The 14,959-nt window shown below is 38.6% G+C and overlaps 1 protein-coding gene and 1 long non-coding RNA gene across 2 annotated transcripts; both read right to left on the minus strand.

Moving 5' to 3' along the window:
* Positions 1-589: 589 nt before the first annotated feature.
* On the minus strand, positions 590-1,667 carry LOC121398214 (protein FAM135A-like). The gene is made up of 3 exons (XM_041577080.1): positions 1,602-1,667; positions 1,190-1,300; positions 590-865 (listed from the first exon to the last, which is right to left on the minus strand). Exons 1-3 carry the CDS (start codon positions 1,639-1,641, stop codon positions 690-692), a joined length of 327 nt encoding a protein of 108 aa, XP_041433014.1. The 5' UTR covers positions 1,642-1,667; the 3' UTR covers positions 590-689.
* A 2,105-nt stretch (positions 1,668-3,772) lies between these two features.
* Positions 3,773-5,768, minus strand: LOC121398256. The gene is made up of 4 exons (XR_005964209.1): positions 5,602-5,768; positions 5,070-5,119; positions 4,580-4,926; positions 3,773-4,054 (listed from the first exon to the last, which is right to left on the minus strand). It is a non-coding gene; the product is annotated as an uncharacterized LOC121398256 (long non-coding RNA).
* Positions 5,769-14,959: the final 9,191 nt, after the last annotated feature.

The raw sequence follows: 14,959 nt of genomic DNA on the forward strand, positions 1-14,959 counted from the left end.
GTAGGTAAGAATAAGACTATGTCAGTATATTAATCAGATATAACACAGTTGAATAAAACAGATTCTAAATATAAACCTACATGGAACAATCTACACAGATATAACTCTCACCATTAGTCCATTGTGCAACAAGGTAGAAAAGGTTCTGCAACTCGGTGTCTCTGGCACTTCAATAGTGTTAAACACGACGGGCATCACATTTCTTCTATTCAAAATATTTCAGGCCAGCGTTTTGAAAGAAGTTGTCCAAAAATTGCCAAGATGAAATGAAAGCGCAGTGGCCGGTAGTGTATGATTTGGGCAGGTCAAAACCCACGTCGTATCTCACAAAGTTACAGTTCTCGTTGTTTAGAACAGGCTCAAGGATGTTACGGAGCATCTCACTGTAAACAGCTCCTGAAAAGGAAACGGCACTACATTGTTATATAAATACACGGTAGTCTTTCCATCCCACCAACAAACAATGACCTTGGAGTTATCCAGCAAAGACTTGTGCATCTTCTTAATGTGCAGGAAAGATTTTTAATAAAATGTACAGCTGGAACTATTTAGCAGGGGTCAACTCTCCTCCAGCCAAGAGGCCTACTTTCCTTAATCTGTTGCATGATCTGTGATAAACAAACCTGTAAAGAATCCCATCAGTGTGCAAGGCATTGTGGGAGCTGTAGTCTTGGCTGGAGGAGAACTGGCTACTGCTTCAGTGGTACATGTACTCTGTTCAGTAGACGTATGTTTAAAAGTGAGACCTTACCTAACTCATCTCCCTTCACAGCATCTTTGCACATTTCAATACGAGCGGAGTGATAGGGAACAAGGTAATCTTGTAACGCGCTCACGAGAATCACATTCTTGAAGTGCTCCAAGCCTGTAATACAATAATATTCACCATGAGATTCCAGAACAATATTAAGGCATCAATACAGACGTATCTTTCATGAAATCACGGGCATAATACTTTCAATAAGATAAATTTCAAATCACTAATGTAAGTTACTGAAGAGTATTGGGTCCATGTCAGGTCAATGGTAAGACATGGAAAATCTCTTAAAATACTACCTTGCTGGTTATGGTTAAAATAGTTCCCAAAAGTTTCTAATAAAACTTTCAGATCACAGCAGCTTTATTTTAGGGTTTTATAAGATTTAATATACAGATGAAAGCCATACGAAAGACGGGCCATATGTCTTACCTTTTTTCTGACTGAGTTTGTAGAGGAAACTTTGTCTTGGGTCTTTGTGATCTGATAATGCCATCTGAGATACGGAGACACCTATATGCAACCGCTTCTCTAACCACAGGCCTATAACAAAAGAGATGCACAGATTTATTCATTGTATTATATAAAAGCATGTTAAAGTTCATTGAAATGTAGGTGTGGGGTTATATTATCAGGAAACACACTGCATCTTGAAAGTTCTAAAATACAGCCGTGATCTTTCCCAAACATAATTTGACATTTTTGACTTTTGTCCTATCATAATGATAAATGAATTGTACTTGATGTAAATGAAGCATGGTTAAATCCATATACATATATTACTTGTTGTTTCTAATCTTTGAATTACTTGTCAATAATAAAGCAATGGCCAGTAAATCCCTACCAGTTTTAAAGAGAAACGAGTTGGGGTACAGAAGGCCCATATGTGGTCCACCGAAGGAGAGGTAAGTGTGCAGTTTTCCACGGTAGCCTTCAAATTCAGGTCTCCACAAGGCTGAGCGTATTATTAGATTGCCCAAAGAAAAGCCGATAAAGCTGCGGGGAGAGAAAAGTAACATTACTATAAAAATTTATATATATTATTAAGTATAGAGATTTTTTGCTAATTACTGTACCTGATCCTGGAAATAATGAGCTTCCTCATGGTTATGTGCTGTAATATTTCTTTTAGGAGATTTCTGCTTAACATATCAATATCATCACTGGTACAGCGCTGTAAAGAAAATACAAGAAGTGAAAAAGAACACAATAAATATTGCATCAGAATTAAGGCAAGACATGCACAGAGACCGACACTAATGAAAACATTATAGTTACCACAGTTATTTAACGGTGTATAAAATAGTAATATTAAAGGGCCTGTCTGCTAACAATCAGCAACAATAATCTTCTATAAGACCTATCCACTTCCCGTCTTGTTGCTCAAAGATTTTTCATGCAATTTAATAACATTTTCTTTATGAGGTATTAAACCCCACAGAAGATGTTTCTGTTCAAAAGGAATTGTCATTGGTCGATCTATAATAGCGTCAATTTGTTACAGACCACTTGTTACAGTTATATATCAGAATGATCTTTATGGGCCCCACTACAACTGATCATTTCATATTAATCATCAGTAAACCAATAAAATACTAATAATAAAAGGATTTCTCAGGATAGTTACATTTTATCATCATTGCCTATTAGTTCCCATTGAGCTGAGATGGATAGAATGTTTGAACAGTTTCATATAGGAATGAAGACGCCTCAGAACTAGACACACAGATATACGTACCTCGTTGCAACAAGACATTACGAAGGTGGTTTTCCCATGTGTCAATCCAGACTCGATCTCAGTTTTTATAAGTAGAAGATCACTTTCGGAACCTAGAGTAGAAATAAAGCCATTAATTTTAACAGGGCATGGCAATGGTAAATCATATGACAAAACACACGCAAGTGTTCGTGTCAGAGTCAAATCTTTAAAATTTTACTTACCACCCAAGCCGTGCACACAGACTATTAGATGTGTTCCGTCTTCACTACTGGAGTCGTCTTTGGAACCTACAATAAAATAAGTAAATTGAATTAAAGTAATGTCCTCTTTCCTTTAAAATCTAATGGGAAAATCAATGTTTAACTCACCAGTAGAACTGCTCTGCTGTTTTTGTGTAGGTATAAATCGCTCCCAAACGAGTTTCTTTTCGCTGGTTTCATGGAATAATCTACACAATAAAAACACACAATGTTGGGTCAAGTAAAACTGTCCATTGAAATTCATGATGATAGATAGATAGATAGATAGATAGATGGATGGATAGAGATAGATGATAGAGAGAGAGAGAGAGAGAGAGAGAGAGAGAGAGAGAGAGAGAGAGAGAGAGAGAGAGAGAGAGATAGATAGATAGATAGATGATAGATAGATGGATAGCATTTCTGTATGTACAATATCACATCCTTTACCTGATCCTGGATATGATCAGACTGTTAGATTCTACAAGTCTTGCAATTTTCGTGAATAGACGATTAGTCAAAGAATCATAGAATCTTATAAACAGCAAAAAAAATCCAGCTGTTCCAGTACAAGGCACGTTATGTTATGTAGCTGAACTCAGGTAACTAAATTGCAAGATAACTAGTGATCCTGGGATTCATACTTATTTAGGATTGTTATGGCCCTTTATATATTTTACTATTTGAATTTTTTTACATTACATTTTGTGCATTATATTTATATTTGGTAGGGATCAGAACTTACCCTTTCCTCAAATGAGATGTTATGGCACATCCAGGTTCTGTTCTGCACTTCTCTTTAGTACTAGCAACAGGGGAAGATTTCACCTTTTCTGAGCAGTCTGTAAAGTCTTCTGAACAGTCTATAAAGTCTTCTGAGCAGTCTATAAACTCTTCTGAACAGTCTATAAAGTCTTCTGAGCAGTCTATAAACTCTTCTGAACAGTCTATAAAGTCTTCTGAACAATCTATAAAATAAATTTTAAATGTTAGCAGGAAAATGCCTTCCCATCCACACTCATATATAGAAAAGTGATCTTATCTTTCATTTAGTACGTCATCTCAGTGGTTCTATTGTACAGAGCGGTGGGATATGTTGGTACTTTAGAAATACGTATTTAAAAGATAATAATGAACGGAAGGAGTTCTGGATGAACAACTGTCACACACTGAGGCAGCAGCACCTGTGGATTCTTTCCATACGTACCTATTGCTTCAGGCTCTAAGTACCGGTCTTCAAAGACAACGGGGGCAGATTTTGATACCGTGTCCCGGCACTCGAGACAACAGACTTTTGCAGCTTTTTTGACTTCTTTGTAAATCTCTTTGTGGCTTTCGGTGCTGCAATGAGAAACAGGTTCTTATATTTAGAAATAAATCACATCTAGAGATCAGTAAACTAAAAACTGAGGGAAGGAATAAAAAATTCAGTGTCCGATGGAGTATCCAACAGCAACCAATCCTATGATTTTAAACACCTGATAATCAGACCAATAATATCTGCTGTTTGGTTGCTAAGGATACTAGACTTGTAGTAAATGTGTACCATGTATTACATTAACATGACAACAGTATGACATTTTCATAGAAAAGCATCTCTTAGAAGTAAAACTCTAAAGGACCATAAAAGTGTGTAAATGTAATTTTCAGATAACAACTGACTGTATCTAAACATAATTATTTGAAGAAACACTAGGGATGGGCGAATTTGACCCATTTTGTTTCGCCAAAAATTCTCTGCTGGCGAAATGTCGCAGACGCCCATTAAAATTTGTCGCACGCCGCCATACAAGTCTATGGGCGTAATTTTTTCGGCGAAACGAGGCAAAACAATTCACCCATCCCTAAGAAACACCATGTACTCACATCTTCTCATCATATAAAATAGCTTCTTGTCGGGGATGGTCAGTAGAGACGAATAATTTCTTGAACTTTTCTTCCTATAAAACAATAAAATAGACACAGTTCATAAGCACAACCTTGAGAGATAACGGCAGTGTAAAACAATAAATGGAGTCCCACTGAAGATTGAGCACTAAGCTTCCCCTGCCTTAAAGCCTATTCAATGCGCTTCTTACCTTTATTTGCTTCTTCTCTTGTTCACTCTCCAGGGAGGATTGAAGAAATTTTCCCCACAGATTGAGAAGTTGAGATGATAGCAATATTAGGCTGCTATTTATTGTTTCTGCCAGATCATTGGGGTCTTCTATTTCCTATAGTTAAATAATCAACAATTTGTTTTAAACACAGAGAATACAGTATGTAAAGCACTTTTAAATACCCCAATAGTATAAGGAAACTAGTTTGGGGTTACAGGTTAGTATCAGATTACAGAATAAGCAATGAGCAAATTTACCATCACTTTGTCAGATATCTCACTGAGCCGGACTTTCAGATCCAGTTTTTCTGTGGAGGAAACAAAGACCATGTAAGAAAGGAAACAAATTTACTACTTGTAGCAGCAACATAACCACCTGTTACCCACCACAGGAAACATCTCAATAAAATGAATAAGAGGAGCCTTGTTAGACGTGTAGGCAATAATTGTAGGTGCCCAGTTACTCGCGGTGCTTCCTAATGATGGTGAGTGACCTAATATGAGAAGCGGGTGTTTTACCATTTGCCACTGCCCTAATATTGACTCTATGATGATATCAAGGCCATTGTGTAAACTAACGGTCACTTTGGGATACCTAAATGTGCACTTTGTTCATGCCCATAATCTTTCAACTTCCAAGAGGAAAGAATGTCTTCATTGACTCATCAATATCTATTATCCATTTTGGATGTTGGGTGGTCAGAGAAAGGTCAATGTCTAAATGAACTAATTTGAACAAAACCTAAAGAACAGGACAACTAGGTGTCACAAAGTAGAAGCAATCACATACCAAGCTCCAGCTTGCATGAGGAAGGCAGCGTTTCTGATACGGAGATGAAATAACTGTACAATCCATCATAGGAAAGCAGCAAGCAGGATCGTAGTGTTGAAAGGAAACGGTAGGCATGCTGCAAGTATTTCTCTTCTATCACGAAGCTTTTACCCTAAAATAGAGAAACAGAGTCATGAAGCAAGAAGAGGACACAAATCATTACATGATGGTGCCCTACTACCCCACAGCACTACTCTTTTGCCAGTTAAAGACATCGGTGAATTGGTGAGACTTGTTGGGGTTCAGGAGGAGGGAGGGAGGCAGTTAGTGGGGCCTGGGGTTGTCTGTAATTATAATTCCACATTCCACTGTTTTTACCCTCTGGAAGGTTCAAATACAAATTCATGTTTGTTACTTACGTCTGCTGCCAATTTCTTTTTGAAGTTTTTGCCAAAAATGACATTTTCCAACATCGTTTTTTTAGCCTTTGTCCACCGGCTGGGAAGAATTCTTTGGAATACTGAGTTTTTCTTTGAAAAGCTATAAAAACAACACAGATGATTGTATTATTTTGGAACTGATATTATTTCTTAATGGAATAGTAAAATAATGTCATCATCTCTATCTGACAATAACAATCTGTGTACTTACGTCTTCAGTGGGGGTTGTAATACAACCAACAGGCCATGAACAATGATCGACAGCTTTGAACTTGTCCTAAATATGATATTCGTGTGGCCGTGAATCCCTCGATGCAGGTTAAAGTGCAGTTTCATGTCCTCACTCTGCTTTGGTGCCGAACGCTTACATTTGCTTAATCTGTTCAGATAAAACCAGAAGATCGATGTGTTAAACACAAATCAGATTTCACTAACCCGTCAGTCTTGTTAGCTTTATTGTATTAGAATTAATTATATGCTGATTTATGGAACTGTATTGCCTCTTAACCAAGACTATCGGGGTTGTTCACCTTTAAATGAACATTTAGTATGATGTAGAGAGGGATATTCTGAGATAATTTACAATTGGTTTTCATTTTTTATTATTTGTGATTTTTAAGTAATTTAGCTTTTTATTCAGCAGCTCTCCAGTTTGTAATTTCTGAATCAGAGACTGGAATATGAATAGGAGAGGCCTGAATAGAAAGACCAGTAATAAAAAGAAGCAATACCAATACATTCGTAGCCTTACAGAGCATTTGTGTTTTAGATTTTAAAGATGCAGAGTATCAGCAGAAAAGGGCAAGAAATAGAAAAAAAAAACGATTAAAAATATATAATGAAAATAAGGAAAGTTGCCATTCGATAATGTATGAAAAGTTAACTTAAAGGTGAACAACCCCTTAAACTGCTCAAGTAGAAAATGAATTTCTATATGTAAGTCTAAGTGGCCAATACATGGGTGGTTGGGGGAATCTTAACATTTTGCAGTGAAGCAAAAACATTAGAGAAATGGGAAAGAAAGGAATTACAGCACAAATATAGAGTCAGAGTTTTAATCTATTCTTCAATTCTGGTAATTTCTCTACTTACTCTTTTTGGTTTTGTGCACAGTAAACGCCAAAGTTCATCTTGCTCTCCAGGGTATTCAGAGTCTCTTCAATCTGCCATTGTAGAGAGAATAGAAGAAACATAAGATACGGTATACGGAACACACAAACACAAAGCTGATCTAAAAGACTTTTTATCACTTACTTGACTCTCATCCAGGAGGATATTAACGGTGTAGATCACAACGTCGTCAATTCTACCAGTACGTTTATTTAATGTAAACGCACTGCTGAAAAAATCACTGCCCTCAACTGAAGCTGGATACGTCACGTTATCTAAAACAGAAGAGTTTTAATCAATTTACCAAACTATAACACAACAGAGTGAATAAAAACTGCGTCAGCAATAATAACAAATAGGGGAAGATTTATCAAGGGTCTATTTTAGTGTAATTTGACTAGGGAATAATCCAAATTCTTATTAAAAAAAAATAGAAAATCGAATTTTAAAGTTTATAATGTACTGCCCCTTTAAGAATTCAAATTTCACCATCTAAAATCTGACAGATTGTTGTTTTAGGCTATGGGTGACCTCCTACAATTAATTTGGAGTTGTTTGGTAGACTTTTAAAAAAAGAAAATTTTTTTTGTGTCAAAAAAACTCGAATCAGATTCAATCTAATACGATTCGATTTGAGATTGCAGGCCGATCCTATTCATCTGAGTTAAAAAAAAATTCATTTTTTAAAGAATTTTAAGAATTCGAATTTGACTATTCACCATCTAAAACCTGCCGGGTTGGTGTTTTAGGCTATGGGGGAACTCCTACAATTAATTTGGAGTTGTTTGGTAGACTTTTTGAAAAAAAACCTTTTTTAAAAATTTTGTGTGAAAAAAACTGGAATCAGATTCGATCTAATACGATTTTATTCGAGTTTGCAGGCCTATCCTGTAATAAATTTTGATTGGTCGTTTTTTTTCCCCCAATTTTAAGTTTATGGAAGTTTTTGGAAATATCATAAACTTGAAATTTGACCCTTTATAAATCTGTCCCTTAAAGCGCAATATTTCTGTAAATAACACTCGGAGATGGTCATTGTTTTAGGAAAACACGTACCTTCAGTATGGAAAATCCTTGCTTCGATTGTGTGAGGGATGCTCGTCAGAATCTCAAAGGATGTCTTAATTTGCCAAAATCTAAAAGCAAAAACAATGTTTTCAGTATCAATATTTAAAATCAAACTCTCTCTGCTCCTCATGAACACGTTCTGCTAAAGGGGACGTTCATTTGCCTGAATGTTTCTATGTGCTCCTTTCACTGCTACACAAGCCGCCCTTTGCTGCTGTCCGTATGTAGGGGGTTATTAACTCCAAATGCAAAAATCACAAAAAATTTTGATTTTTTTTTTTTTTAAATAAAATCTGACTTTTAAAAAAAGAAATCAAAATTTTTTTGGGGAATTTATTAAACCCAGAGGATGGAAAAGTCTGAATCGGAAAATCCGGCATCTCAGACCTGTCGATGTTGCATATAAGTCAATGGGAGAAGTCCCAATGATTTCTTGATGGGCACTAGGTTTTATGCAATACCCGAAGTTTTCAGAGTTTTTGGACAAAAATCTAAGTTTTAGGTAAGGTCAGAAGAAAAATCAGAAAAAAACCACGAAAATCGGATTTATTCCCGCAAAAATGTTTTCAGGAAAATGTAATAATAAATAAGCGCAAAAAACTTGAGCAGATTTGATTCCAGAGAAAATATTGAGATAAATTTGGACTTTGATAAATAACCCCCTTCTATGAAGGAGATGCCAATCCAAAAACTATTGGAATATGTTGCTCAATGTCTTAAGGACCTAAAATGATTTTACTGCAGGGCCCAGTAACTTGCAGTTTTACTATTTACTCAACACTGATCATAGGACATTGTGAGTATGTGAGAGCAATTGCCTTACAAGCTGCCATATTGAAGTATGCGCCAAATCTAACATTCAACTCAGTCCTAGGAAGTTTTTGGAGGATTTGGATTCAACCAACATGTAACCAAATTGGAGCCCTTAATGCCTTAAGACACACTTACCGACTTACGAAAGGCTTCAGATTCTGGAATTGCTTTAGTTGTAATGAAAATTCAAGTGTAGCTTGTACTTTTTCCATAGTTATTGTTGTTTCAGGTTAATATACTAAAAAGCAAAAGAACAAAGAGGAAAATCATGTTAATGCTTCAAATCATCTGATAATGTGGCTGTAAAAGGTGTTGTACGTGTTCCCTGGTGTGTGTAGGTTTGTGTTACATGTGAGGAATAAACCATCCTACCGGCCAAACCCAAATCTACAAAGCTGGAAACGAATGAACATTGCAAAATGCACTTTTTTATCTGTCTCATTACTGAAATATGTTTAAATGTAATAAAATTCAAGATTTCAGGGTTTTTTTTTCACTTACCTAGTAATAAAGATGAAATTGAGAAGGAAAGAAAGAAAGAAATAAAGAAAGAAATTGAGAGAATTGAGAATAGAAAGAGAATTGAGAAAAATCGAAGTAAAAGCGGGGGAAGTTTTTCTGCGATGCGTCACGATGCGAAGATGCAGGAAAACTGATGCTTAATATGTGTTTACTGACTTATCACAGGATTCCTTGTGATGTCATAATGGCATTGACTTGTTTACTGATGCCGTTACCATGGTGACGATGATGTCATAGTGGTGCAGCTGTAAGGCAAGTTTTATGTGTTGACTGAACGCAACTGGTGATGTCATAATGGTGCGTCATGTGACCCGATGTCCAGCCTCGCAGAGCTGCAAACAGCTGTTTAACTGCACATCATATAAATGAGCTTGACGCTCGTAATGAGCTCAAATGTCTTTCTCTTATTAAATATCTATATTTACTGACTGTTACACAAACGGACGATATCAGCAGAAAATAAGTGAGGCTTGAGGAACGGATCAGTTTAATCACGACCATATCAGTCCTCATTCCCCGTGTTTATTCTGCCCTTATACAGGACTTTATCTGGCCTTTTAACTTACACTTTTAATTCATTCCCTGCTTTTTATACTTTTATACATTTTCATGTTTTATTATTTTATGGTTATTGACTTATTTAGCTTTTTATTCAGCAGCTCTCCTGTTTGCAATCTGGTTGCTAGGGTCCAATTTACCCTAGCAACCAGACATTAATTAGAACAAGAGACCCCCATTTGAAATCTGTAAAGCGTCAGAAGATAAAGGCAAATAATGAAAAAACTATAACAAAATGAATAATGAAGACCAATTGAAAAATTGCTTAGAACTGGCCATTCTATAACATACTTAAAGTTAAATTAAAGGTAAACCAGCCCTTTAAAGACATTAAGAGGGGGAAGCCCAGAAGATAAGCCATAAAAGTCAATGGGATAGAAAGGGAATACAGAAATCCAAGAGACAGAAGAAGTGAAATAAAATGTATTTTATTTAGTGGAAATCCAACGTTTAATCTGAACAGTTATAATCATCATGCACTTTATGAGTCAGTCACTATTTATTGTCAATATTTATTTATACTGTGTGTGATGTACAAAATGTACAGTAATAGCTCAGAGTAACCCTGCCGTGTGTCCCTGTGTTTAACATCAGCCATAAGGTACAGATATGGGATCCGTTATCCAAAAACCCATTATACAGAAAGCTACGAATTATGGAAAGGCCGTCTCCTATAGACTCCGTTTATAATGAAATAAAACATTTTTTTCAAAAAATTATTTCTTTTTTCTGTGTAATAATAAAACAGTAGCTTGTACTTGATCCCAACTAAATATTTAATATTATTTAGTTGGGATTATTATTTCTTAATAAAGACGTAACAATTCAAGTAACAGATTAATTATTCACAGTCTAGGAAGATAATAGTCTCTGGGAAGGGAGTGTGACTGTGGGATAGCAGGTATAGTAGGGAGAGATGGTGTCTATAGTAACAGTGGAAAATAGTCTCTGGGAAGGGAGTGTGACTGTGGGATAGCAGGTATAGTAGGGAGAGATGGTGTCTATAGTAACAGTGGATAATAGTCTCTGGGAAGGGAATGTGACTGTGGGATAGCAGGTATAGTAGGGAGAGATGGTGCCTATAGTAACAGTGGATAATAGTCTCTGGGAAGGGAGTGTGACTGTGATATAGCAGGTATAGTAGGGAGAGATGGTGTCTATAGTAATAGTGGATAATAGTCTCTGGGAAGGGAGTGTGACTGTGGGATAGCAGGTATAGTAGAGAGAGATGGTGCCTATAGTAACAGTGGATAATAGTTTCTGGGAAGGGAGTGTGACTGTGGGATAGCAGGTATAGTAGGGAGAGATGGTGCCTATAGTAACAGTGGATAATAGTCTCTGGGAAGGGAGTGTGACTGTGGGATAGCAGGTATAGTAGGGAGAGATGGTGTCTATAGTAACAGTGGATAATAGTCTCTGGGAAGGGAGTGTGACTGTGGGATAGCAGGTATAGTAGGGAGAGATGGTGCCTATAGTAACAGTGGGATAATAGTCTCTGGGAAGGGAGTGTGACTGTGGGATAGCAGGTATAGTAGGGAGAGATGGTGTCTATAGTAACAGTGGATAATAGTCTCTGGGAAGGGAGTGTGACTGTGGGATAGCAGGTATAGTAGGGAGAGATGGTGCCTATAGTAACAGTGGATAATAGTTTCTGGGAAGGGAGTGTGACTGTGGGATAGCAGGTATAGTAGGGAGAGATGGTGTCTATAGTAACAGTGGATAATAGTCTCTGGGAAGGGAGTGTGACTGTGGGATAGCAGGTATAGTAGGGAGAGATGGTGCCTATAGTAACAGTGGGATAATAGTCTCTGGAAGGGAGTGTGACTGTGGGATAGCAGGTATAGTAGGGAGAGATGGTGTCTATAGTAACAGTGGATAATAGTCTCTGGGAAGGGAGTGTGACTGTGGGATAGCAGGTATAGTAGGGAGAGATGGTGCCTATAGTAACAGTGGATAATAGTTTCTGGGAAGGGAGTGTGACTGTGGGATAGCAGGTATAGTAGGGAGAGATGGTGCTATAGTAACAGTGGATAATAGTCTCTGGGAAGGGAGTGTGACTGTGGGATAGCAGGTATAGTAGGGAGAGATGGTGTCTATAGTAACAGTGGATAATAGTCTCTGGGAAGGGAGTGTGACTGTGGGATAGCAGGTATAGTAGGGAGAGATGGTGCCTATAGTAACAGTGGATAATAGTCTCTGGGAAGGGAGTGTGACTGTGGGATAGCAGGTATAGTAGGGAGAGATGGTGTCTATAGTAACAGTGGATAATAGTCTCTGGGAAGGGAGTGTGACTGTGGGATAGCAGGTATAGTAGGGAGAGATGGTGTCTATAGTAACAGTGGATAATAGTTTCTGGGAAGGGAGTGTGACTGTGGGATAGCAGGGTATAGTAGGGAGAGATGGTGTCTATAGTAACAGTGGATAATAGTCTCTGGGAAGGGAGTGTGACTGTGGGATAACAGGTATAGTAGGGAGAGATGGGTGCCTATAGTAACAGTGGATAATAGTCTCTGGGAAGGGAGTGTGACTGTGGGATAGCAGGTATAGTAGGGAGAGATGGGTCTATAGTAACAGTGGATAATAGTCTCTGGGAAGGAGTGTGACTGTGGGATAGCAGGTATAGTAGGGAGAAATGGTCCTATAGTAACAGTGGATATAGTCTCTGGGAAGGAGTGTGACTGTGGGATAGCAGGTATAGTAGGGAGAGATGTGCTATAGTAACAGATAATATGACTTGTGTGATAGCAGGTATGTAGGGAGAGATAATGTACAAAATCATTGCACTTATCCCTGTAAGGGCAGAGAGCCTGTGTCTGTGCTGTAAGCTGTTACCTAGCAACCAGCTATTCAGTGCAACAGGAAGTGACACAGCAGCTAGTGAGTGGCTGGCAGGAAGTCACAGAGACTGGCAAAAGAAGAAAGCCTGGCATAGAGAGCCGCATGGTGGACAGAGAAGGAAGCAAGAGAGCTGCTGGTGGGACCAGAGAGGCTGCACCACAAGTATTCATTTGGATCAGGCTGCACAGGGAAGGCACATACTGTGCCTGGAGAGACAGAGGGGCAAATTCACTAAGCGCCGAACGCTAGCGTTAATTCGCTAGCGTTTGGCATTTTCGTTACTGCGCAAATTCACTAACTAACGCTGGCATAGTTTTGCTAGTGTTACTTCGCCCCCTTACGCCTGGCGAATTTTCGCTAGTGACGTAACTACGCAAATTCACTAACGCGCGCAGTGTACTGAACGCTAACTTTTACGCTAGACTTCCTTCGCCACCTCAGACCAGGCGAAGCGCAATAAAGTAGATAGGGATTGTTTCAAAAAAAGTCAACATTTTTTCTAAGTCCCAAAAAACGCTGGCGTGTTTTCTATATTATGGGTTATAGGCTGAAAAAGATCGAACATTTTTTTGGGGCTCCCCTCCTCCCCCCTACATTTCCTGACTCATGGCAACTTACCTATACAGTGGGCACATGTGTAGGGCAAAATAACATTTTTATTTGATGTTTTGAAGGTTTTCTAGCCATTTATAGTGCTGATACGTATTCCTCCATTGAAATTTGAATTTGGCGCCGTATGCAAATTAGCTTTCGCTAGCGTAACTTCGCTTCACTTAGCGAATCAACGCTAGCGCAACTACGCAATCTTACGCTACCCCTGTGCGCAACTTCGGATTTTAGTGAATTTGGGAAGCGCTGGCGAAACTACGCCTGGCGAAGTGTGGCGAAGTACGGCGAAGTTACGCCTGGCGCAACTACGAATGTTAGTGAATTTGCCCCAGAGAGTGTGAGAGGAATACAGACTGGAGGAACAAACAGCAGGAGATTCCTATCTGAGCATCCAAAGGGGTTGGTAATCGCACTGTGTGACTGACTGTGCTGGATTCACCTAAACAGAGCTCTGAAGTATCCAAAGAGGATTTGTGAGTATCCTGTTTAAAGGGACAGTACCCTAAAGAGCACTGAAGATAAACAGGCTGTGTATTAAAGGACTTTAAAGGACTTTACCTTTTTCCTTAGTTAGCTAGACAGATTGCACTAGCAAGTTAGTTAGTGAGGCCCTATTGCCACCGGTTAGGAGTGCTGCCTGTATTAGGTGCCCATTTATTTTATATAAACTGTTATTTAGTTTAACCAATAGTGTGTGTGTGTTATTACTGTATTCCTAGTGGGGCCAACCGTAAGTCATTCCCGGATCCCACTAGGTGGAGGCACTGCGCTAGTAAGTACCAGGTACCCCACTGCGGAGTGGCTCAGGTTTGTCCCGTGTCATCAGGTGAGCGCCACACGTGGAGTTGGTTACAATGGTTGTCTATAGTAGTACATATGACTGTGGGATAAGAGATCTCAAGAATCTGGGAAGGAGTGTGACTGTGGGATAGCAGGTATAGTTGCCTATAGTAACAGTAGGTATAGTTGTGTAGTAACAGGGAAGGGAGTGTGACTGTAGGATAGCAGGTATAGTAGGGAGAGATGGTGCCTATAGTAACAGTGGATAATAATCTCTGGGAAGGAGTGTGACTGTGGGATAGCAGGGTACAGTAGGGAGAGATGATGCCTATAGTAACAGTGGATAATAGTCTCTTAGGAAGGGAGTGTGACTGTAGGATAGCAGTACAGTTAGGGAGAGAGTTGGTGCCTATAGTAACAGTGGATAATAGTCTCTAGAAGGGAGTGTGACTGTGGATAGCAGGTATAGTAGGGAGAGATGGTGCCTATAGTAACAGTGGGATAATAGTCTCTAGGAAGGGACGTGTGACTGTGGGATAGCAGGTATAGTTAGGGAGAGATGGGTCTATAGTAACAGTGGATAATAGTCTCTGGGACGGGAGTGTGACTGTGGGATAGGCAGGTATAGTAGGGAGAGA

Source organism: Xenopus laevis, chromosome 9_10L, assembly GCF_017654675.1.
Source record: "Xenopus laevis strain J_2021 chromosome 9_10L, Xenopus_laevis_v10.1, whole genome shotgun sequence".
Classification (NCBI taxonomy): Eukaryota; Metazoa; Chordata; class Amphibia; order Anura; family Pipidae; genus Xenopus; species Xenopus laevis.